Source organism: Mus musculus, chromosome 1 (assembly GCF_000001635.26).
Source record: "Mus musculus strain C57BL/6J chromosome 1, GRCm38.p6 C57BL/6J".
NCBI classification, from domain to species: Eukaryota; Metazoa; Chordata; class Mammalia; order Rodentia; family Muridae; genus Mus; species Mus musculus.
Genome location: NC_000067.6, coordinates 34,254,842 through 34,279,193, shown reverse-complemented (window position 1 = coordinate 34,279,193; position 24,352 = coordinate 34,254,842). Strand labels below are relative to the sequence as shown.

The following is a 24,352-nucleotide window of genomic DNA, read 5'->3' as shown; positions in this document are numbered from 1 at the left end:
TTCCAATAAAGCACTATATTTTGCGCAAGGGACTGATGTTTTCCCCCAGGTGTGGATGAAGTTGGCCACTATGGCAGCTCATGGGAATACATCATCAGACAAACAAGGCAATCTTAAAGTCCCCTCTGGCCCAAGGGCACATATATTCCCTCCCATCATCCTCTGGTGAGTCCACAGAACATGTGGGAAGATGGTGTCTCCATTTTCTGAGGAAGATAAAACTTAAATTGCCCCACAATTTTCTAGCCTTTTAAAGTTACCATGTTCTAAGCAGCTATTTATGTAAGTGTAGGTGTCTGAAGTTCTGAAAGTGTTCATAATAGTCACACCCAGCTGCTCACACTGCACCTCTGTCTGTATGGCCAGTGGCCACTTTATAACAGGGACACAGGGACAAAGGGGCTGAGGAGAGGAGGGAAACCTGGAAGGACTACCAAAGGGAAAATAGTTTGAAACCTTGTATCTACATTCTTCTAGTCTCTCAGAAAAGCTGGTAACTGATCATCTGAGAGAAGGGATGGAATTTTACACACACACACACACACACACACACACTGCTATAGTTACTGGTTCTTGGGTAGTATCAGTCAACTTGGAATTTTATACATGCATGCACATATACCCATACACATGCACATGTGTGCGCATACCCATGGGTGCACACATTGCTGCAATTAACGGTTCTTGGGTAGCACCAGTCAGCTTTCCCTATGTCTCTGTTTAAAAGGACATGATTACCTATGGGGCAAGGTTTTGCTGTGTTCCCTAGGCTGGCTCCCCAAACAACTGTGATCAAGGAAACCCACCACTGCATCAGGCTGTGTGCACCTTATATTCTAGATTCATCCATTAAAAAATGGCAAGTTAAGAGGAGAGAGTTGCCATGAAAAGCTGAAGACTCCTAATATATTCTGGATGACAGAAGAGACATCCGGTTTTCATTTCACGCTTTGTTTTTTTTTTTTTTTTTTGTCTCGTAATGACACTGACACGGACAAGAAAGAACCAGCAACTGAAGTGCACGCTGCGCGTGCTTTGTCCATGCGGAGCTCACCTTGTGCTGGACCAGCTGGGCTTTGATTTTGTCTGGATCGTTGGCGATTTCCAGCTCAGAATCCAGAGATTTTTCTGACTCTTCCAGCCATTCCATCAGCTTGCTCCACGCTTCATGGAACTGTTAAAGAGACCCATATTTACCCAGAAAGTTTGTGGAGCACACGACACTTGCAATTTAGGATACTATAAAACAGAAACAATCACCGATGGGATATACTAAAAAAACCATCAATTGGAAAATCCCCCTGAAGAAAAATGGGTGGTGGACCATTAGCCGATTGCAAAGCCACACTGGCCACGTACAGCTGTGGCCTGAAGTCATGCAAGTGTTATTCAGCCAGCATGTCAGCTTACTAAGTGCAGGAAGGAGGCAGACAATGCTAAGGAGAGCTAGGGAGTCCCTCAGCCCAGCTCACATGGTCTCCCTTTAATAGTTAACACAAATTCTCAGAAAATGTCTGTTTTGTTTATCTGTCTCTTTACATATCTTGACATTTTTCTGTGCTCAACTCCTATGTTAAGACAAAGGAACAAAAGGAAAACACACACTTGCGAATTATCTTTAAACACGACAGGCAGAAAAAAAAGGCCATCTCCCTCTTAATATAGGAGACAGTCTGGCATCCTTAACTCTGCGCTCAGAGCCCCGCTCAGGCTGACCCACCCACTGGGTTTTGAGACAAGTCCTGCCTTGCTGGCGTTCTGACCGTGTTGAATTCTGTTTGCCAACCAGGAACTTGAAATTATTCCGAGTCAACGCATGCTTGCTTCTAGCTACAGGGTTTCTTTTTTTTTCTGCTTACATTATAGAACAATCTGGTATAAACTCTGGGTACCAATTATGAAACTGGTTACATGTTATTTTCTTATAATAAACTTAAATGAAGAGCTACGTAACAGTGGCTAAGAAGTTAAGATCCCTGGATACCCAAACACCCTGACTGTGAAGTAACGGAAGCCGTGTATCCTCAGCAGCACAGCGTGAGCTGCAGGCGTGCTCTAGAGAGCAGCTCATTATGATTTTGGCCTCTCTGCCCAGCACGTCCCTCGCCTAGTGCTACTTAATGTAGAAGAGAAGGAAAAATAGCTGAGGCTAAGACAAACTCATGACAGCCAAAGCCACAGAAACTACCATCAGTACACAGAAGAGGAGAGAAATGGGAGGAACAGTCGGTGGGGTCCTAGGTGGCCTGGCTCTAGATCAGGCCTGGGGCCAGCTGGGCTGCTGAGTGCTGCAAGCACACAGGTTCTGAAGCTCATCCTACTTCCAAACCTCGTTGTCAGCCACAGGAGCGGGGCAAGCGCTGTCCATGTGCATTGGAAGCAGGGGAACAGAAAGCTGGTTAATAACTGAGACAGAAACACTGGTTAAACCAAGAGAGGAGAAAATGGCAGGCAGCTCCCAGCTTTCACTGAGCCTCTGCTACTTAGCTGTCCGAAGCCTGGGAGGTACTTGCGGAGAGGAGTAGGCTAGGTTTGGGATTAATGTAGTCTAACAGAATCCCTGGGGACTGATTCTCCTTCAGACACCGGCAGCAAAATTGCCACACTTCTCACTCAGAAGGGGACTGAGACATTTCTAATGCCCTTAAATTCACACACTTTAAACGTCGGAATGCCAGACCCCAGTAAACACCTTCTGGCATCGCACAGTGATCCCAGCTCTCCAAACACCAGACGCCAACATCACCAATGCCAGACAACAGGATCGGAATGGGGCAGAAGCAAGAACCACAATATCCGGCCTCAGTATCACACCAAGAGCGGAATCTTGGGGAAGAAATGAAGGCTGCGAACAAGCAGCCGGGGAAGAGAGGGACATGGATGAAGAGTTAGGTCCCTCAGGAAGCACTCGGGAGGATGCAAGCCTGGCCTTCGGCTCTGACATGAAAGAAGTCTGGCTTCCAGAGCTAGCAATATAACTCCAACACGTGACCCCGTCTGAGCAGGAGAACAGGAGTTGAAACGGCAAGGGGAAAAAACAATTAAATAAATATACAGCAAAACAAGTAAGGTCTTAATGGGCCTCCCTGGTCATCTCTGAAGTTGGGCTATTTATAGCTTTTTAAGATGAGTCCCCGTGCCCTCACTTGGCTGCCAAGACAGAGAAGTGCAAAGGCAGGCCACAGGCCTTTCAGGAAGAGAACACCATGGCTCCTTATCGTGCCGATCCGGCAGTGAGAACCTTGTGATCGCATAACTCCACAGCTCCAGCTCACTGGCTGCCAGGGCTGGGGAACCGCAGCCGAGTTTGTTACCTGCTTGGCCCTCTTCCTGGCTTCGTCCAGGGATCGCCCTCTCTCTACCAGGCGCTGCACCACCTTTTCCCACCGACTCTGCACGCTGATGAGCAGGTTCTTGATGAGCACGACATCTTGTTTCTGACTGAAATACTTCAGGTGGGTTCCAGTCTTGTCCAACTCTATTATCTGCTCGCGGTGAGAATTCACTTCGTTCGCAAAGACCTTTCTCCAACAGAAGAGAATGCAATTAGAAACGTGTGTGTGTGTGTGTGTGTGTGTGTGTGTGTGTGTAGGGGTGGACTGACTTTAAAAATGTACACATATCCATCGGCAACGCTCATGTTAAAGGACACAGGAAAGGTCTCGGGTGGGTAAGGTGAGGGGTAAATCCAGGAGGAATTGGGGTGGGGTGCAGCTGGGAATGAAGACACTGCATAAGGAATAAAAGCAAATACACTGTAAAGAAAGTTTCCATATTACTAAACCGATGCTTCCAACATGAAGGCACAGGCTTTCCAAAGCGTTCTGACGTACCTTGTGCTCATCAATTTGAAACAAGATGGTGTCCAAGATAAGACTTGGCCGAGAAGCCACGTTCAGAGTTTGCTCAGCCTGGGTAAGCCAGTTGATGAAGTCCTGGAGGGAGTTGTGGAAGTTCATGGCCAAGTGCAGGGCCTCCTCCAACTTTGTCTGTAAAGGAAGAGGACTCAGTGTGTGGTACTCACAGTTTGCTTGCTGTGTTTCAGCTAGCCGACAATGTTCCCGCTGGGGCCACTGCCCTGGGAGGACACCATGTCTCTTCCATCTACGGAGGCCTAACGTCTACTTCTAGCTGGCTGTTGCTTGTTGTGCTAAACAAAATTACTGAGAGTTCCTAGAATTTTTCTCTACTGTTTGAAAGGTGATAAAATGCTCACTATCGCATGAATTACAATTGATGTATCAGTTTTTATGTGTGAGATTATCAAACATAAGTACAATCATATCATTCTCTTTTGCTTAAATGTGTGATTAGAATACAATTATTTATAACCTTGAGCTTGTGTGGTTTGTGTGTGTGTGTGTGTGTGCGTGTGTGCGTGTGTGTGTGCGTGTGTGTGCGTGTGCGTGCGTGCGTGTATGCTTTGCCTGCATGTATGTGCCTCAGACCCACTGGAGAGAGACTTACAGACAGCTCTAAGCTGCCAGATGAGTATGGGAATTGAACCCAGATCTGTCGGAAGAATAGCTGGTGCTCTTAACCACTGGGCTAACTCTCCAACCATGAATGGTTCATATATTTTAAAAAGCACCAGGGTTTTTACAAACTGGAACAATACGTGACCTGTGATAACATCTTTATCTGCACTGTGTCACTGTTTTCTTGGCCTAGACTACTGTTTTTAACTTCACGAAACACCAAGTTTATGTAAAAAACAAAAAAAAAACCAAAAATCCAAAAAAAAAAAAATCAAAAAACCAAAAACCCCTGAGGACTCCTGATAGCTAGAGCTATAACCCAACCCAAGGCCTGACACAGGCAAACGCAGTTCTGTCATGCTGATCAAAGCACTCACTTTCTTCTCGTTGAGTTTGCTCTTCACGGATTCCCACTTCTCTTTCAGGTTGGTGATGTCTTGGTCAATGTTGGTCTCCGCAGATCGGGGACACCTTGCAAGCATCTGCTGCCCCCTCAGCATCAGGCTCTTGTACGTCTCTTCCTTGATGGCAAAGGCGGTGCAGACTTCCTAAGAAACGAGACCGCCCTCATGTTACATGACTTGCCAGCGGAGGAAACCTAACAGCAGCATTCTTTCACACTTAAAAAAGATTCGCTTGTCGTGTGTCAGTGTTCTGCCTGCCTGCCTGCGCGTTTATTATGTGCATGCCTGGGACCCAGGGAGGTCAGAAGAGGGTGAGGAGTCAGGTCTGGAGTTGCAGTTGGTTATGAGCAGGTACTTAGAATTGGACCTGGTCCTCTCTAACACCAATGAGTTCTCTTAACTCCTGAGCCCCCATTCCATTTCCCAGAATCACATTTTTTTTTTTTTTAAAAAAAATAAGGTCCATCCACTCTCATCCTCTCCTCACATATTTGTTTATCTCTCTGGCTTACAGAGCAAACCTAACAAACAGCTACACTCTACCGATACTGAGATAGCACCAATGCTTATAGTCATATCTTGTCAGCTGAGAAATCTATCACTTCGAGCTGCAAACTAAGGTCTAAAGCAATAGTTAGCATGCTCTCACTTCACAGTGATGAGTCAGATCTGGGTGTTGTGCTAACAATTTAACTTCTCCGAGGAGTTCCCCCTCTGTAAGCTGAAACTTCTATGTCCTTTTTAACCACCATATTATAACTAGAAGAAAGAATTGGTACAGTTTAATCTTGTACCCAGAAAATTTGTGATGGACAGAAAACAAAACTCAGTTCAGAAAGATACGAGTTGATAGAAAGACTGCCAGGTTACGGGAGCCACGTTTGAGAAAACTTTCAATGTTGCCAATGAGAATGCTGTATACACCCTCTACAGTGAACACAGGGAGATCCAGCTATAGGACTAAGCACACCACCAGTGAAACAATGGATACAACTCATTACAAACGAAGACATTTTCTATCTCGTTGGTTGAATTGTAACATGGGCTGAATCCCGATGGAAAGTTATATATTCGACATCTTACAAGTTAATAATTTTTTTAAAAATGAGAATTAATTTTATTGTTAATAAAATTAACCACTTGAAATACACTGTTCAGTGATGTGAACGAAGTTACAATGTGGTCTCACTACATCTTCATCAGCTAAAAAACGTATCTCTTCATCCTTAAAAACCAACCAACTCATTAGGGGCTGGAGAGAGTGCTCAACGGCTAAGAGCACTGACTGCTCTTCCAGAGGTCCCGAGTTCAATTTCCAGCAACCACATGGTGGCTCACAACCATCTGTAATGGGGATCTGATGCCCTCTTCTGGTGTGCCTGAAGACAGTGACAGTGTACTCACATATATAACATAAATAACTTAAAATAATTCTAGCATATTAAAAAAAACAAAGCACATTTACAGTTTCTTTCTTTCTTTTTTAAGACAGGGTTTCTCTGTATAGCCCTGGCTGTCCTGGAACTCACTCTGTAGACCAGGTTGACCTCAAACTCAGAAATCTGCCTGCCTCTGCCTCCCAAATGCTGGGATTAAAAGCATGCGCCACCAATGCCCGGCTACAGTTTCATCTTTAAAAAGCATTAAATCCGGAAGCAGCCTCAGGTTAAGTGAAAACCGATTTTGTTCTTATCTTCATTTCTAGCACAGTGAGAATGTGCTAGAACCACAAGCAGATCCAAAGGAAACCACTCCCGTGGCATTACAGTGCTTTCCAGTCTGTTAGGGAAGATTTGTTTAATTTTTAGATGTAGGTGTAGGTCTGTGGGTTTGTGTGCACCACATGCAAGCAGGAGCCCCCAGGGGCCAGGAGGAGGAATCTGATGCCCTGGAGGTTTACAGATGGTTGTGAGCTGCCAGGTAGGTGCTGAGAACGAACTGTGGTCCTCTGGAAGAACAATAAGCCCTCTTTACTGCTGGGCACTCTCTCTCTAGGCCCTCTGCAGGGTTTTTGTTATTGCTTTTTTGTTTGTTTTTAAACATGGAATTTTTAGTCAAAGAAATCATGTAGGGTTACATGAAGTTCACTCTGTGTATCCTATGCAAACGAAGTTGTTTTCTACATAGCGGTTTTCTGAAACTTGAGAGATTAGTACTCTGCTTACAAGCTCTTGCACTCTTTTAAAGTGTATCATTCTGGAGACAGAATTCATTCTTAGTTACTTAACAAGTGATGAACTACGTGAACGCTATGTAAGACTGTCCAGGGAGGTAAGGAAGGATGGGAAAGTCATGCAGGGTTTCACAGTGATAGACACTCTGAGGTCACGCAGTCGTTGGCAAGACTACTTACTTTGCTCTTCAAGCAAATGGGCCTGGCCTAGCTGTGAACGGTAAACCCAAACCACAGGACTACATGAATTACTCGCTCATGAGTACTGTCTTAATTATAATCATATTAAACTATCAGAGTATTTTAGAGAAGTGTCTTTATACTTCAGGGGATACCAGTTTATAACTGATACAATGCTTGGTGTGTGTGTGTGTGTGTGTGTGAGAGAGAGAGAGAGAGAGAGAGAGAGAGAGAGAAAGAGAGTGTGTGTATGTGAGAGAGACAGACAGACAGACACAGAACTGCTAAACTTCTTTAAAACTTTTTTTAGCCTCTGAGACAGATTCTTACTTGAAAAATTTAATTGCTAAATGGTGCTGTTTCTAGCATGTACACATAGTGATTTTTGCCACAAAACTTAATTTTTTAACTATATCATCTTCCATTATTATCTATGTAAGACCAGGGCGAGGGGTGTAGAAAATACCATACGTACCATATGTGCGTTAAGCTGCTCCTTGGCTGTCTCTGGGAGACCTCCCAGAGGTTTAGATGCCAAGAGATGACGCTCTGTGTCCGTCAGCCACTGTTGCAAATCTTCGATTTCACCGTGGAACCCTTTGGCCTGCAGTGACAGGTGGTTTTTAAGTTTGTGTCACAAATGCTATCACTCTCCAGCAAGGTCAAAATGGCCCCAGCCTGCTAAGCCGTCTCTGCATCTCATCAGAATGCCAGGTGCCAGGAGCTGTGCTCACTACCTGAGCACGCCGAGGAAGCTCGGGCATAAGGGTATTAGGCTATTAGGCTAAGAACTGGAGCTCCGCCTCCTTATCAGCTCTGCTCTTTATCCCGATTATTTTTACTCCTCTCTTTAAAGCATCACCATTGGACCTGCACAAGGGCTAGCAAGGCACACCCGCATCACTTGGGGACTCTCTCCGCCTCTCTAGTCACCTGGCGCAAGGCGCTGTCCAGCTGCTGCTTTCTTTGATCTGTCTTTTCCAAAATATCCTGCCAGCGCTGATTGAGAATTCTGAGCTTGTACTGGAGGTTGCTTGCTTCTTCGCCTTCACTCGACTCGATGAGATCATTTCCTGCTTTGTTGACGGCTTCTACCGTGGACTGGTGGGCTAAGACGTCGTTTTGGAGCACCTGAAAATGTTAGCGTGATCATTCACTGGAAACACAGTAACAGAGAGGGGTCTCGGGCATCCCAAGCAAACCTCCAACTCAACAGGTAGCTAAAGACGACACTGGAATTCTTTTTTGTTTTTACTTTGTTTGTTGTGGTTTTGTTTTTCAAGACAGGGTTTTGCTGTGTAGCCCTGGCAGTCCTGGGGATTTGCTCTGTAGACCAAGCTGGTCTTGAATTCACAGAGATTAAACTACCTGTTTTTGAGTCCCAAATGCTAGGGATAAAGGTGTGCTGCTGCCGCTGCTAGGCTGACTTTTTCCACCTCCCGCGTGCTTGGAATACAGGTGTGGGGTACCACATCCAGTTGTAGGTATTGCCGAGGGATCAAGCCCAGGTCTTTATGCATGCTGCATAAGGAATCTAGCACCTGAGCCACAGCTCTAGTCCACTCTACCTGTTTCATTTCTTTCGGTGTGAAATATTCTGAAGCCGAAGCCTCATAACAAAAAGTGTTAAGGCAACAGAGTCCCTCCCTCCAGCTTTGTGGCTCCCTAAATGGACATACATTTAGTTGGCCAGCACTCTCAAAGGGACTGCACACACACTTGACAGCTATCCCCACTAGAATGACCTTGTAGCTGATCTACTACATACTTCTGTAGAGATCTGTAGAGATTATGACTTGATGATTAAAACATTTTCATTGATTCAAGTCCAGTTTAATTCGACTTAATCGTAGCATCCCTTATCTTAGGGGATACGCTCACGCTTCTCTTCTCATTATAACAGCACCACACATCTAAGACATATGTTTTCTAATGACTGTTTTGCAAGAAGAACTGTATTACATTATTCTCGCACTGAAGGGATGCTGGAACTACTAACTTGAAAGGACTCCTTTGCCTAGCGTTAGTCGAGAGTTCATTATAAACCTACCCTACCACTCACTGATGTATGTTTGGCAACAATCAAGAAAAAAATGTCATCTCTTATCCTATGTACGACATCGCACGTCTGGAGGGGAACCCAGACCCCGGAGGCTTTCCAGATGAGACAGGCAGCCCCCAGACGGATCCTTCTCTGGCGACTGAATCCGTTTCTGAGGCATCCGATGAGCCAGAGTTTTCCAAAGGCACAAACCCGACTTGAGTAAGGAGCCAGGTTCTGCAGAGCATGCTCTTTGATATGCTACCAGCAGGAAACCCTTCCTCAAAGTCTGAGAGTTAAATACTGCTGGTGTCTGCATCAATAGGACAATTCTACAGATTCCTTCCTCTGATGCTCAGAGGCAGGGGAGACTGCAAAGCAGAGGATAGAAACTTTCTTTCAGCCTTGGTTTTTGGCAATCTCAAGTCACAACACACTGGTCTTTCAAAGTTAAAGGGTAAAAAAGGTAAGAGGGCCTGTTTCTTAGTCACACGAACAGCGTTAAAAGGTTCCCACAGATCTCCAGCCGAAATAACCAGGCTGGGTGTCTGACTTTCCACCCCTATTACACACAATTCTAATCACTGGTACTTTTAAGACAATGGCCAGATTTCCTAAGACGTAAATGGTTCTGTAAACTCATTCCATGAGAACAAACATAGTTTGTTTTTATAAAGAGTCTGGCAAGTTACTGCTGCCCAGAGCCCAGAGACATTAATAGAAATGGTAGGACAACAGCATTTTCAGCCTGCAAGCTTTTAGGGTGTTTCCTACAATCTTAAAAAACTATTCAACATTAACTTAGCAATGAGTACGAGGGATTAAATCTTGGTGTTTGCCATGCGGCCCTACTGAAACAACTTCGCTATATTTGATAACTGTTACCCCGGTAGCTAGTGAAAAAATACTTTCACTGTGCCCTCCTAGGCAGCATTCTTCAAGGCATTTAATGACAGACAATCTCTGTCAAAATCACAAAGTTTAAGAACCTCGAACGTTAACGGTGACTGGCAGCAGTGGTACGTACGTGATGCTTAGCCAGTTCAATCTCAATGGCTTTCGGGTCTCCTCCAACGGGTTTCTGTTCACTTAGCAAGCCTTTGGTGTGTGTCAGCCATGCGAGGAGCTCGTCCAGGGCGTGCTGGAACTGACCCAGTGCTAAGAGAGCACCCTCGAGCTTGTGCTGCCAAGAAACAGAGAAGAAAAATCTGCTTAGACCCCAGCATCGTGAATAATGCGCTCTTACAAAAACAAGGGTAAAGGCCAACTGTTGAATGATGTCCAAGACCATCCTCATAGCGCATGAATCTTCTCATTGGTCAACAACAACTCTAATTTGGTGTGTGTGTGTGTGTGTGTGTGTGTGTGTGTAAATACAGCACACACGGGAGAATTTTAATAAGACGATTTAAGTGCTTCTGAAGTTTATTGACATTAACTGCTAACTTGATTTGTAATAGTAGTCTGATATTCCTGTCTGAGTGTCCATGCATGCACACAGGTCTCAGTGTTTACCTGTCTGCTGACAATTCGCTCGTCCAGGCTGTCCCAGATCAACTTCAGCTCCATCAGCGGGTCCTGGACTGTGTGCTTGTCTGCCTCCTCTGTTACTTTCTTCAGCAACAGTTCTGCTTGATGGTTCAGCCTTTCCATTTCTATCTGTTGTTGATAAGCTTCTGACTTAAATTGCTGCGGAAAAACAAAAAACAAAACACCAGAGGAATGTTAAAAAAATAATATTCAACCATAAATAACTCTGAAGTTCACATGTCCCATTGAGAGCAAAAGAGGTGGAAGTTTCTCCCTTTTATTCAATGGCTTATGAATAGTCACAGCTTGGGTATTTGACTTTTATTCTGCATGGTAAAATTTAATACATCCCATGGAGAAACATTTTTTAATATCTGAAACCCTAGAAACGCCTTTAAGGAATTTAGTAATTCCTGATCTCAGGCAAGCACATAGTATGCATTCTTTCATAATTTTTATGTTTTTACAACTGTGTTGTATTTATTAATAATTACTTCTATGTCCCACTGTTAGTGTAAAATAATTTATAATTATTGTAATTACCACTAGCAAGAAAAGGTCTTGACACAGCTCTGGGTGGCCCTTCACCACTATTTTGCTCAGGCTTGCCTCAGACCCATGGCAATCCTCCTGCCTCAGCCTCACAATTATGGGTACTACAGATCTGAGCATCATGTGTGGCTTTAGAATAACATCCTTCCTCTTGCTCTTTCCCATATGACTGACAGGCACTTAATGATCTTCGTTTTGCCAACCAACATTTTATTTGCAGTAGAAAATATTTATTTGAATCTGTGATATTCATTAGTGGCTGCTATTAAAATAATATTTCAATTACACCAATTGCAACAGACTACTGAATAATGAGGCACATTATAAAAGTCTCAGTGGCATGATCCAAATTTGGTCCTCCCCCTCTAAATACACCTCCCCTCCATTCAGACTGGAGGGTATCTGAAGGGCTGTACATCAAAATTTAGGCATAGCTGCTTTTAAGTACATAGCTTTTGGAGTGAGTTACTAATCTTGCACTGCCCCCACTTTGCTTATTTGTAATTCTACAAAGGATAAGAAATAAAAATAAAGCAATCTTTCATTTTTAAAAAACGAGCACTTCTTTATATTTCCTATGTGCAGACACGATTGTAAATCAACTTTTGGGTCCGTGAAATGGATCAGTGGGGAAAGCTGTTTGCTACCCCGCCCGAAATCCTGAGCCTGATTCCCTGTTCTCTGACCTCCTTACATGTGGGGCATCCTCGTGTGCAAATATGAACACACACATTAATAAATACGTGCAGCAGAAATAAACAGGGCAGTTTTGGGGTCTCAATCATGTCACCTGAGTGACTAAGCGGGAAACCTGGGGACTCAGTGACTTAAGGGAGTCCCCAGGCAGTTCCTTACCAGCTGGGAGCTCCACACTTACCTTCAGCTCTTCAATCTGCTGCTTGACGGTCTCCAGGTCTGTTCCAATGGGAGACATTGTGGCTAACTTGTTGCCTGCGATGTCAACCCAGTCGAATATTCCCTGCAAGACACATTTTCCACGTGTTAGTGCAGCGGCTCCAAAATGGCCGCAGCTCTGGTTGTTATAGGGATAGGCAAGAGCTCAAAGATGCTACGAAAGGCGCCGGCCTCAAGAGAAATCTAATATTAAAAATCAGATTCTAACTGGCTGAAACTTTTGAAAACGAAGAGCGTTTACCCAAATAAAAGCAGTAATATAAAACAGCTCCTCAAATACCAAGTAAATGTCACCTCCAATTCTGCACCAAAGCTGGCCAAGGGGATCCTATTCTTAAATTATCGAGCACTTTCAAAGAAAGTTCATTTGAAAATGTTTATATATTCAGTCACAAGAGTGGAATATCCTATTTGCTTATTTAAAAATATAATGTAAAAAAAGATCCAAATGTATCTATTTATTCAAATAACCAAGAAAATCACTATTTAGTGGTTCATCTAACCTTCTTACACTCCATAGATTACCATTAGAATCCTGTACATACATATAACTAAGGGTACCAGATTGCAAAAGACTTCACTGTCCCCTACTTTCTGCTTCTTCAGGGTTTCTACACATTCTACAAGGCTTAACACACATGCTTATTTTTTTTAAGGCAATGAATGTATAGTAGAACTATTTTACATTTAATGAAGCTGACAGAAGAGAAACCTTACAAAATAATATGTTTAAACAACCATTAGCCAGTTACTTAAGCAGCAACCTGGGAAGAAAATGAATCTCACTTTATAATCAAGCCTTGAGCCTTATGGAGTACCTAGAACCTCATCACAGCTACAGCAATACAACTTAGTAACTCAAGTTGCCATTCATGACCAACTGGCCCTGTGATGAAGCTTGCTGTTGGTGAGGAGTCTGTGTCAAATCACAGCGCCTTGCCCATGGCTCCCACGCGACCCTGGGCAGGAGCAGGATCTTCTCTAGCCATGGAAAACAATCCCACTCAAAACACTTGCCATCATGACGTCATTCCCCCCAACCCCCACACACAGAGTAGGAGCCCAATGTGGTCAGCACTGGTCACTCATTATTGAAGCAAGAAATCATTACTTCGCATGTGCACGTGTACACACCTGTGTGAGAGTAATAATAAGGTGTTATTTGTTATGGAAAATTTCGTGTATTTTCTGAAGTGCAAAGCCCTTGCAGCTGGCGTAAAGCCTGGCAATATTTATTTATCACACATAGGAAGAAGTGGCATACAGAAAGAGAAAAAAAATGCTTTCGTGTGAGCCTTAAAAATAATATTCACTTTGGTGTTATGGAAATACTTAAGAGAGGGTTTTTCCATGCAGTAAGAAGTATGGAAGATTAGACTCCTGCCAACCTGTTAGGAAATAGGGCCAAGGGGAGGTGTGGAGAGAGGGTACTTCCCTGAGCTGGCCTGAAGAGAACTTTAATATTAAAAATCAGTTCCTGACTGGCTAATGAACCAAACGGGAGCCTTGAAGAGACATGACAACTATTTTTAATAATTATATATATGGAAAAGAAGAAAGCGCCTTGATACAGACAGCTATGAGCCAATAAAATAGACTTCTATTTTAGTACACGGGGCTTTGAGTTGGTTCTCTCTAACTCGGTGAAACTTGGTGATATTTTTAGCCTGTGTTTACCTCTTTCATCTTACTTCACTCAGCTTTAGAACAGAACTCAGACTGTCCCCTGTCACTTCACTGCTGGGTGCTCGACAAGTTATGAAAAATACAGCGCGGGAATATTTACTTTCGCTTAAAAAAAACATTAGACCACTTCTTTTCAAAGTAGATGTATTGGCTACGTGGGCTAATCCATGGTTAAACGTATGTATAAATCCGTGTGACTGGAGGGTAAGAAATATCTTCTAGAAAGGCTGAGTCAGAGTAGTTGTGACTATGGGAATAGATTTGTCTGTAGCTGTGTACATAGTCACAGTTTTTGGGCTGGGACCAGAGTGTCAGCCATCCGGACATCAATGAGAGTGATTCTTGTTTCCGGCTGAGACCAGAGGACACGGCGGCCACCTCACCTGCAATCCGTCCTGGTACTGAACGGCAGCTTGCATGGCCTCTTCCAGTCTGTCCACCCGGTCCTTCCAAGCTTTATTTAGAGAATCCCATGCTGAATTTAGCTACGAAACAAATGTTAAAGTCCTTTCAGTGTCAAGTTTGTACTTTTGACTTCTGGTAAAAATGGGTGTCGCTCAGCTAAGTCACAAACGAGCCTCGGGTACCTCGTCAATGCTCTTCTTGACAATGGGTTTGTCAGGCTCCCCACATGCAGCGATGAGCTCTGAGCCTAGCGTGATGACCATGTCCAGCTCCTCCTGCAGGCCGTCAATCTCCTCTCTGATTGCCTGGAATCCAAAGCAGAGGCTCAGAACACCAAAGCCAAGACACGGGGCTGCGCAGGGCCGCCCGTGGGGGTTCCCACGTGAGGTCAGTTATCAGGGTTTTGTTTTCTTTTTACTTCCCAAGCTCCTCACATTGCCGTTCTTGGAACACAAAAACACCACCACCAACAACAAAAATATTTTATAGAAAATAATATTCTCTAACGCCAACTCTTTAGTGCAAAGACGAAAATAACTTTGTGGCAAAATACCAGAGCAATTTAAAAAATAACCCAAATACTGTCAAGCACCAAAGGACATTTTGCTTTTCTCAAATACTTTGCTTGTTATGTGTTCCAAAGAGACCCCAGTAAAATAAGAGCACAAAGATTTTATGCAAAGCAACGTATCTGTTGGGAAACCCATGATAAGCTCGCTTTGATGTATTACCCTAGGTAGGATCTGTCAATCCTACCTTGCTTTTCATGGTCACTGTTGAACACACTCACTAGGCAGTGAGTATTTAACAGGCACGGGCAAAGCCCCAGACCAAACATCTGAGGAGGAGACATTCACCTAGTCTTCTTCCAGGCCCTACGGCCTTGAAAGCACGTCAGCCAAGTACACGAGAAAGAAAGTATAGAGCATGGGTAATAATCCAGTCAAACCTTGAGGCTTATCACAGGGGCGGCAGGGATGATCACTGCTTCGAGGAGCAAGGCTATGGAAGAGCGCGGAGGGAAAAGGGACAGAGGAACGCCTGCGGCAGCATGGCCACCGGCTCGTGTGCACGAAGCTGCATATCCTGCCCTGCAAAGTCAGGCTTTACCCAGTGGACGGGGTCTGTCTGTCTTCTATCTGACACAGACACGAGCAGGGTGGGCGCAGAGCGATGATCTTAGGGACAATCTGGAAGCAGCACCTGTGAGTCCACGGTACCTTGGTACTCACTAAGCATTCTGCGTTCAGAACTAGATGCGGATTTTAACAGGACTGGGGGGGTTGTCTCGCTGAACTTTGCTCTTCTCTTCCGTAGTTCACCCAGGTCTGTTACTTACCTCTGCAGCTTCCTGCTGCTGCTTTACGACCGAGGGGTCGATTCCGGGATCCTCCAGGTCCCGGATGAAATCTTGAGTGTCTTTGATGGTAACGACCAGCGACATGTGATCGCACCAGAATTTCTCCGCTAGCTCCATCACATCCAGCAGTTTGGCTTCCCGTTCTTCGACCAGCGTGTGGATGCTTCCCCAGATGAAAACCATTTGGTCCAACTTATCCTGTACAGCTACACAGCAAAACAGCGTCAGTGAAGACACCGGTTACCCTCACGTAAGCAAAAGCAGAACTTCAGCTCATACAGCAAGCAGTTACTCAACCTGTTAAATACAGACTGGACCACCACACAACGCAGGATCTCTGGGTCCACTCCAGCTGTGCCGAGACACCTTCTCATAAGAGTAGATGCGTAAAGCTACATGAGCTCAGAGTAGACTCAAATTTACCAAGCTTTAAGTTCACAAAGGCTGGCCTTAACCCCAAAGTAACTAACCCAAGATGTGTTTTCTTATGTCCTCCAACAATGAAATTGCTTGTTCAGTCACAGAAGGATTTGTAGTTCTGATTTGTTCCTGGAATGGTCTTATTGCCACTATATGAGTACTCTTCCCTTTGGTCCACAGATCATAACTCTAATATGCATGGCTATGGTTGTGGTCACTATTCTGGTGGTTGTGGGATGGAGCAGGCATACTAGATAAGATACCAAGACTGTATCCCCAGCTTTGTCCTTATTAGCCTAAGAGGCTCAGAGAACACAGTCTTTACATGACCATATTTTGTTTCCAACCAGTAGATTTTGCAAACCGAGGAAGGCACCACAGGACTTTTGGGAAGCAACACATCCCAGTGTTAACATGTCAAAGACCTGGTGTTCCTCTTATGCAGCCAGCCTGTCAGTGAACAGCATACGAATCTAGAGATGTTTTAAAAGTAAGCCTGAGGCCAGGTGTAGTGATGTGCATGCAATCCCAGCACTTGGGAGGGAGGGGCAGATTGGTTTCTAAGTTTGAGGCTAGCCTGGTCTACATGGCTAGCTCCAGGCTAGCCAGGGAGATTACATATACATATATATTATATAACACTATATCTATATGTCTATATGTCTCTCTCTATGTGTGTGTAATACACACACACACACACACACACACATGAGAGAGGGTGGGGCCCCGTCTCAAAAACAAAACAAAAGACCAAACTGAACAAGCAAACAAACAAGCAGGCTGAGCCCATCTCGTCACCTCTGGCAGATACGTCTTTTTCAGTGCCCTCGGATCTGGCGATCATCTCCTCTCCCCTCTGCCTCAGAGTCTCGTATAGCGGCTGCAGCTTCTCCATGTCCACGGACACGCTCTTATTTTCACCAATCTGCTCCTTGATCTTCTCCACCTCGGCGGAGATGGATGGCGGCTGCCGCAGACGCTCCGCAATGCGTTCCAGGCTCTCAAGGATCTGGTCGATCTTGTCATGAAACTGCGAGTAGAAACGATGGGCTGTTGTCACCTCGCATGTAAAACTTCCCCCTGACTAAAAGCTGAAGATCCTCTCCCAACATTTCCATCCAAAAGGTTACATTCGGCTGTGCATGAAACCATGCCTCAAGCCATGACCTCTGTGCACTCCGTGTGACAGACACCCTTGGGGGGAGAACACGTGAGTTTCCCATCAATAGCTCAATGTTTTCACTAAGAAGCAGTCTCTGCTCCTTTGTAGCAATATGAATCCTAACCTATATTTAATTTTATCACAATTAAACTTATTTTTTTCTTTTGATAAGCTGCACATTTGGCTGCCCAAACTGATTATTCATTTCAGACAACCACTTTGAGATCCTAAAAAGTATGAGTGCATGTAAAACTCATAGTTTTGATTAAGTGGTTAGATTAGGTCCAAAGGGATTCCTTGAGTTATATATTTCCTCAATTGAGGAAAACAAAACAAAACAACAACTCATAGAATTAAACAAAATAAGAATATGTCGAATGCTGTATCCCAAGTTTGTATGTAATCCATGGTCAAACACACAACTGGATATACAAACACAAAACTGGATATACAGAATAGCTAATTTCACATTTATGAAGGTGTCATGTGCAATTACACAGCGTCATAAAACCCTGTTTACTTTAAACTCTGTTGTAGCTTCGAGCTGAGTGAACCAACACCGTTCAAGTTAGCTTTAACTGCCAACGGACACAGCCTAGACTCGTCCGAGTCTCACTTGGTCCCTCAAGCAGCTCAGCTTGGCTTGCAGGAATGTTTATGAATGACTGTCTTCACTGGGAGTGGATGAGGGAGGGCCCAGCCCACAGTGGGCGGCACCACCCATGAGCAGGCTGTAGAAGACAGCTAGCCAAGCATGGGCCGGTCAGTCGGCCACCAAACAGAGTCCCTCCATGGTTCCTGCTTCAGCTCCTGCTTGAGGTCCTGTCCTGCTGCCCCATCGCAGCATGACACAAGCCCTCCCGTCCTCTCCGTTGCCTCTGCAGCAACGAGGGGAACAGAGAAACACACACACACACACACACACACACACACACACACACAGAGAGAGAGAGAAAGAGAGAGAGAGAGAGAGAGAGAGAGAGAGAAAGAGAGAGAGAGAATATGCCACCCTGATGCCCAGCGTCTAATGATAAAAAATGAAACCTTGAAAGTGGAGAACCTGCAGGTATTCACAAGATCAACTTCCTGAAAAAAAAAAATGGTCTTTACAAAAACCCTGCTTCCTACTTAATATTCTTATCATTTTTATCTGGCTTATTGCTCGGGATTTCCTCTAAACGCTTTTCTTAAGGAAAACTCTATTACTAATAACTATAACAGTTTCTTCTCTCTCTTCCATGAAAAATACTATGCTCCACTTGCAAGGGTCCTGAGGCAAGTATCTGATCACTGCTGCAAGCAGGCTTCCCGCTCACTGAGATTATTGTACCTTGGAGGAGGCAGAGAAACCCAAGAGTTGGCTACAAGCAGATCCCACCTCTGAGAGAAAAGACACCACACTTAAGAGTCACCCCAGTGACATCGTTTAAGAGGAAGTTTGACCAGAGGGTCCAGGAAAATGCTTTGCATGCTTGGCTGTGGGGGGAAATGCAGTCTTTTCCTGGTATGGAGAGGATTACCTGGGTGGACTGAGAAATGGCCTCATCAAGAACCACAGCTCGCTTTTTGACATCTTCTTTAATTTGACTGTAGAGGGTGTCGGCTGCCACATACTTTTCTTGGATATAAATGCCTTCCTTTGGGCTCAGTTCCAATAGCTGTGGCCCAGTCTTGTTCATCTTATCTATGTGTGGCTTGTGCTCGGCTATCAGTTCTCGAAGTTGCTGTAATGAGCCAAACAGTCTCTCAGTATCTGAGTCACACCTCCATTATTATAGCCGGTCACACCTCCATTATTATAGCCGGTCACACCTCCAATGCATCCAGCCAGCAAGAACCACTGAACAAGTCCCCTCCACACCTCAAGGCATGGGTCCAGGTCTCTGCCAGGAGGAGGAACCCCAACACAAGACCAGACAATGTCCAGTCCCGCGTGCCTTTCAGGGGACAGACAGTAATGGAAACAGTAAATGCGCATTTCATGGCAAGAGCTGCCCATTTTCACAAGAGCACCACACTGTCTGCAGAGAAGGGGCTGCTGAGCCATGGCTCTTAGGTGCTTCTTTTTGCATATTTATAACACATGCAGAAACCACTGGGGGCTGGGGGGGGGGGGGGCTCGGGAACAGGGAGAATCTCCGGTCGGGCAGAGAAGAAAGGCAGGATAGCGGGATTTTAAAAACCTCAAGATAGAGGTGTGAGGATGAGCTGAGCCCAGAGGCGCCATAGTCATACATGTGAACCAGTATCAGATAGGTACTCACAAAGATCACAAAATATTATATTTTAGAACCTAGTCTACATATATATGGCATACGCATACCAAATGTATTGATTCATTTCTATCAGTTATTACAATTATTTGTGTGTGAAGCTCCAGGTGAGGTGGTAAGTTGCCACGTGGATGCTAGGATCTTAAACCCGTGCTAACATCAGCGAGCGCTCTTAGCTGCCAGGCCACCTCACCCGCCCGTGTGTATTACTGTCAACTCTTAAGGATTTCAAGGCTCAGAGACTAAACACACAGCTGTACACTGAGCATTAGTGCAAGGGGTAACATTTTCTATGAACAGCCTGGAGATGTGGCTGTAACACCCTTGCCCTTATCCTCATGGCCACTTCTTGCCGCTAGGTGTTTATTCTAAAAGCAGTTGTTTGAGTCACCTACGACTGAGATGTTCATGACATACCTTTTGCTAAGAGTCGTGCGGTGACCAGCCAGCAGGATTTCTGAGGCGACAAAACTTCATACTGAAGTGAGAGTCAGTTCCGCCTCATTTGAAAGTGTTTCACTTGCTGAATGATTTAGATAAAACGCCATAAAAATTTAACTTTGCCTTAAGCTAACTCTCTTCTGGGTAAGAACGTCAGCTATAGATAGTCTTCCACGCCAATGTGTTTTTAAAAAGTGACCGAGATTGGCAGGAGGAGCCGGGCATGAGTCAGTGGGAAGAAGAGCAGCTACTGCCGCTGCAGAGGGCCTGGGTTCGATTCCCAGCACCCACATGGCAGCTCACGACAGTCCAAAACTCCAGTCCCCAATTATGCAACACCCACTTCTGGCCTCTGAGCACTGTCTATACGTGGTACAGACATACATACAGGAAAAGAATCGTGCACACAGAATATGAGCAGATAAATCTTCAAAAAAAAAAAACCCAACAAGTTTATCATATCTTTTAAAATACATTGTCACGTCTCCTGGGTTGGTTTTTACCCCCTCCTGACTAGCTTCAGAATACACTGGTACAGGCCAATGAGAACGACTAGGTTCTGAAGTCTAGAAATGCTAAGGACTCCAGATCTTCTGAGATGTGAGCCCTCTCCCACCCACACTCTTCTAAGTTTCTAGTGGTGTTAACAGTTAAGCATCTCTTAAAGGGAGGGCTTCCTGATGCCAGAGTCCCATGTACGCTTCATATACCTAGGTCACCGATTCAGCGTTTTATAGAGTGGAGGTGGGGACGGCCGCTAGCTTTCTTGATCCTGTCAATTTGACAGATGCATGGCATTGTACATTTTCTCAGTACTCAGGGGCTCTGCGTGCATGATGGCTCCTCTGTCCACTTCTACTCTGGTTTGTGATATTTTAGATGGCTCTGACCACTACAAAATATATCGAGCATAGGACACAGTCAACATATACATACGTGGGATGCATTCAATGTACATGGTTGCAAGCATCTCAAAAGCTCACGTTGCTAGCATGTTAAAATGCTGTTCCTATTTCCTTTTCCAGATGGGCTGTGGTGTGCACTATTCTAAGAAAGTTGGTACGGGGATCATTTGTATAGCGTGTGACAGGTACCCAGCTGCGCGGGAGTGCTGACCACACACACCACAGCATCGCTACGATGATGCCCGGTCTCTGTAGGGTGTGTAGCAGCACTTTAGATATCCCACTGGAGCCCACCATTCCGGTCTAGGGCTCAGCCTCCCATTCTCACCCGGTGCTCCTCTTGCTGTCTCCTCAGAGTCTCGTACTCCAGGGCTGGGGCAGGCAGCTGAGAGATGATTCGTTGTGTTTCCGTTAGCCAGGGCCAAAGTTCCTCATAGGTCTCCCAGAACTGGCTAACGAGGGACTGTGCACGCTCCAGCTGCAGGTGCCTCTCTGAGTTGATCTGGCAGACGGCATCGTACTTCTTCAGTACCTTGTCCAGCTTTTTCTAGAAAGCAAGACGAGGAAACACGCTTGTCAGGACGGCAGCTGTGGCTTAGTATGTTTTGACCAGTTCTGTACGTTTGGCACAGGGAGGGCAGGTGTATGTGAAATGAATAAATAAACGAACGAAATCTGTTCAGATTAACTGTCTCTATGCACACGTTCATGTTAATAAGAGAGAGCAGTCTGATTTTTACGTGCAGGCACTAAGATACAAGAAGCAGAACTCTCTAGTACTCTTACAATGTTCTCAGGTTTAGAAAGTAAGTTTCACACAAGTCTACCAACAGTTACACGATGATCTAAGGAAAAAGAAAGATTATCTTTCACAAATGGAGTCATAAAAAAAATCAATTTAACATAAAATTAATTGCACAAAATCAAAGTAGGTACGGATAATCTATAATTTTATGCATGCTCTGCCTGAAAGAGAATGTATTTTATCTAAAATGTAATTTGAGGTATGGATATTTATATATCTTTATTTGGGGCCTGTATTTACCATAAGAATTAGCATGCAGTCATTTCTTTAAGCTCCCCAAGATGTCTGTATAGAAGTGGAGCTAACTACTATTACCTGTGGATGGTTTTCTATCAGTCTGCAGAATTATTAAAACTACATATACCTACTGTTTCCTTAGCTACTTAGCTCACTGTTCCCCTACTGGCTTCCAGTGAGTAACTTCACACAGAATGAAGATCTATGTATTTTGGGTTTAGTTTCAGCTTAAAAGTTACAAATGTTCTGAGAGCCTATAATCCACAGATGGCATACCTTGTAACTGACATAAGCCGGCATGCCATCGTAACAACACTATAGTTGATACTGACTGAATTGGTTGAATGTTCAATCTGGGTCAGTTAAGGAAACTTTAATAGCTCAGATGTGTTAATACAGATGGTCCTGTAGGGGACATGTCTCCATGGCTATTCTGTAACCTTAAAAGATGCCTGACTTAAATGTAATGATTCTGTTGCTGAAACAGCAGCTGCAGATACAAAGTCTCAAGTAGGCAGAATCTCAGGGGATGCTATTCATTTGGAGTTTACTGGCCAGCATTCAGACAAGGTGATACCTTCATTGACTGCTTCTCCTCTTCACTGGATGTGGTCATGATTTTATGCCCAGACGTAACAAGTTCATCAATGATGTCTTTGTGTCTCAAAATATCCATGGTGAAAGCCTGGGATTTACCGAACAAAGACAAAATACAAAGACACGGTATGATTCGGTGAAGGCGAGCAAGCAAAGTAGTTGAAAATAGCAAGTTATACGGACAGGGTCTTGGAAAGCAAAACCACATGGATATGTTTTCTAGACTTGGAGCCTGGCGACACGTAACGCAGACAGAGACTGAAAGTGCATTTCTTCACCTTCTGAACCTGCAGCTGAGCAGAGGTCTGGTCTTGCTCAAGTCTGATGTCACCCAGAGACATTAATTTCTTCTGTGTTTCAGTGATCCAGGATAACTCGGCATCTGCTGCTTGCTCAAACTAAACAAAAGATAATAATTAGGTTAGCAGGTTCCTGTGGCTGGTGCCAGAAATATTACCTATTTGTGTGACTTCTAAATACCTGCTTCCTAATTGGAGACTCTCAGTTTCTCTTTCCATAGCATCTTAAGAGAACTCTGTCCACAAGCTCGTAGCTCTGCCATACCGTGACATCGCAGTTAGGATGTAAGGATGGCAGGTGCCATGGCGGCCTTTTCAGGCATCTTACATCCCAAACATTAACTGCCAGAAAACCTGACAGTAGATACCATTTTAAATAACTTTTTCCCTGTGACGTCAATTCTCGGAAGGGCAGGGAGTGCTGTGCCGTCCAAGCACATGGTTCCGTGATAAAATAATGAAACACTACCATTTCCTTATTGTAGGGGTTTATGTCTCAATGTGTGTGTACATATCTGTACCCATGTGTGAAGAATGTGCTCAGACAACTCGTGCACAACATGTAAACGCCCCATGGAACCCCGGACTTTGAATGTACTCGTGGTCATTCACAGATGTCTGAGTTTCTCTTCCTTAGTGTACCAGCAATTCATAGCCTGGTAGAGGATGTTAAAGCCCAGAGTAGTCAGGGGAAAGTAAAAGCCGGAGTTAATACTGTTGGTAATTTTGTGACTGCCCTGCTGGAAATCCAGGTGGGAGTAGGGGAGAGTAATTAGGTAGGAAAAGAGATGGGCAGGGCTCAAAAATAAGTTATAAAGTAATTCTACTTTAAAGACTCTACATAGGGAAATGTCAGGGTGGGGAGGCGGGAGTGGGTGGGTAAGCACCCTCAGAGAAGTAGGGGAAGGGTGCATGGGATAGAGGGTTTGTGGAGGGGAAGGCAGGAAAGGCAATAACATTTATATGTAAATAAATAAAATAACCAATAAAAAAGGACTCTACATTAACACAATGTAAACACTCGAGAAGACAGAACAGACCAAGTTTCCTCATTCCAACAGAAGTACATCTAGAATCCCCAAGCATGGCATATGGTCACACAGCTGCAGCGTCTAGAGCCAGGCAGAGTGCTTTGAACCTTGTGTCCTGAGGATCAACACCCCAAGGGTGATACGTTCTCTGCTATTTCTTAGAGCCTCACCTATCCAAGGTTAGGTACAGAATGGACAGACTACCCTTACACACCAATGGGTGCAGACACAGGCCCGGGAGAATCCTGTTCTCTCTAGCCAAAGAACATGGGACGGGGCAGCCTAATGAGGCAATTAACATACAATACCCACTCCAAGCCAATCACATTCAAGCCACCGCACTCATGCCAAGAGAGGCGGCATGAGGAGCCTAGGGTTTCACCCTTGAGTCTGTGACCATGTCCCTTCCGTGGTGATGATGTTAAGCAGGGTACAAAGTTTTATTCCCACTGTCCCAA

At 44.6% G+C, this 24,352-nt stretch overlaps 1 protein-coding gene across 34 annotated transcripts in view; it reads right to left on the bottom strand.

Annotated features, from left to right (window-relative positions):
* Nucleotides 1–24,352, bottom strand: part of Dst (dystonin) — a 400,775-nt gene that overhangs the window by 29,469 nt on the left and 346,954 nt on the right. For all 34 annotated transcript variants that reach the window (XM_006495666.4, XM_006495690.4, XM_006495691.4 and 31 more), the window contains 17 exons: nt 22,843–22,962; nt 22,545–22,652; nt 21,254–21,472; nt 18,827–19,030; nt 16,943–17,174; nt 15,704–15,930; nt 14,547–14,669; nt 14,343–14,444; nt 12,236–12,337; nt 10,792–10,965; nt 10,304–10,459; nt 8,169–8,366; nt 7,711–7,839; nt 4,856–5,026; nt 3,834–3,989; nt 3,315–3,521; nt 1,055–1,174 (listed from right to left, as the gene is read on the bottom strand). In XM_006495666.4, the coding sequence (XP_006495729.1) occupies nt 1,055–1,174; nt 3,315–3,521; nt 3,834–3,989; nt 4,856–5,026; nt 7,711–7,839; nt 8,169–8,366; nt 10,304–10,459; nt 10,792–10,965; nt 12,236–12,337; nt 14,343–14,444; nt 14,547–14,669; nt 15,704–15,930; nt 16,943–17,174; nt 18,827–19,030; nt 21,254–21,472; nt 22,545–22,652; nt 22,843–22,962 (2,748 nt within the window). The remainder of the gene's footprint in view (nt 1–1,054; nt 1,175–3,314; nt 3,522–3,833; nt 3,990–4,855; nt 5,027–7,710; nt 7,840–8,168; nt 8,367–10,303; nt 10,460–10,791; nt 10,966–12,235; nt 12,338–14,342; nt 14,445–14,546; nt 14,670–15,703; nt 15,931–16,942; nt 17,175–18,826; nt 19,031–21,253; nt 21,473–22,544; nt 22,653–22,842; nt 22,963–24,352) is intronic.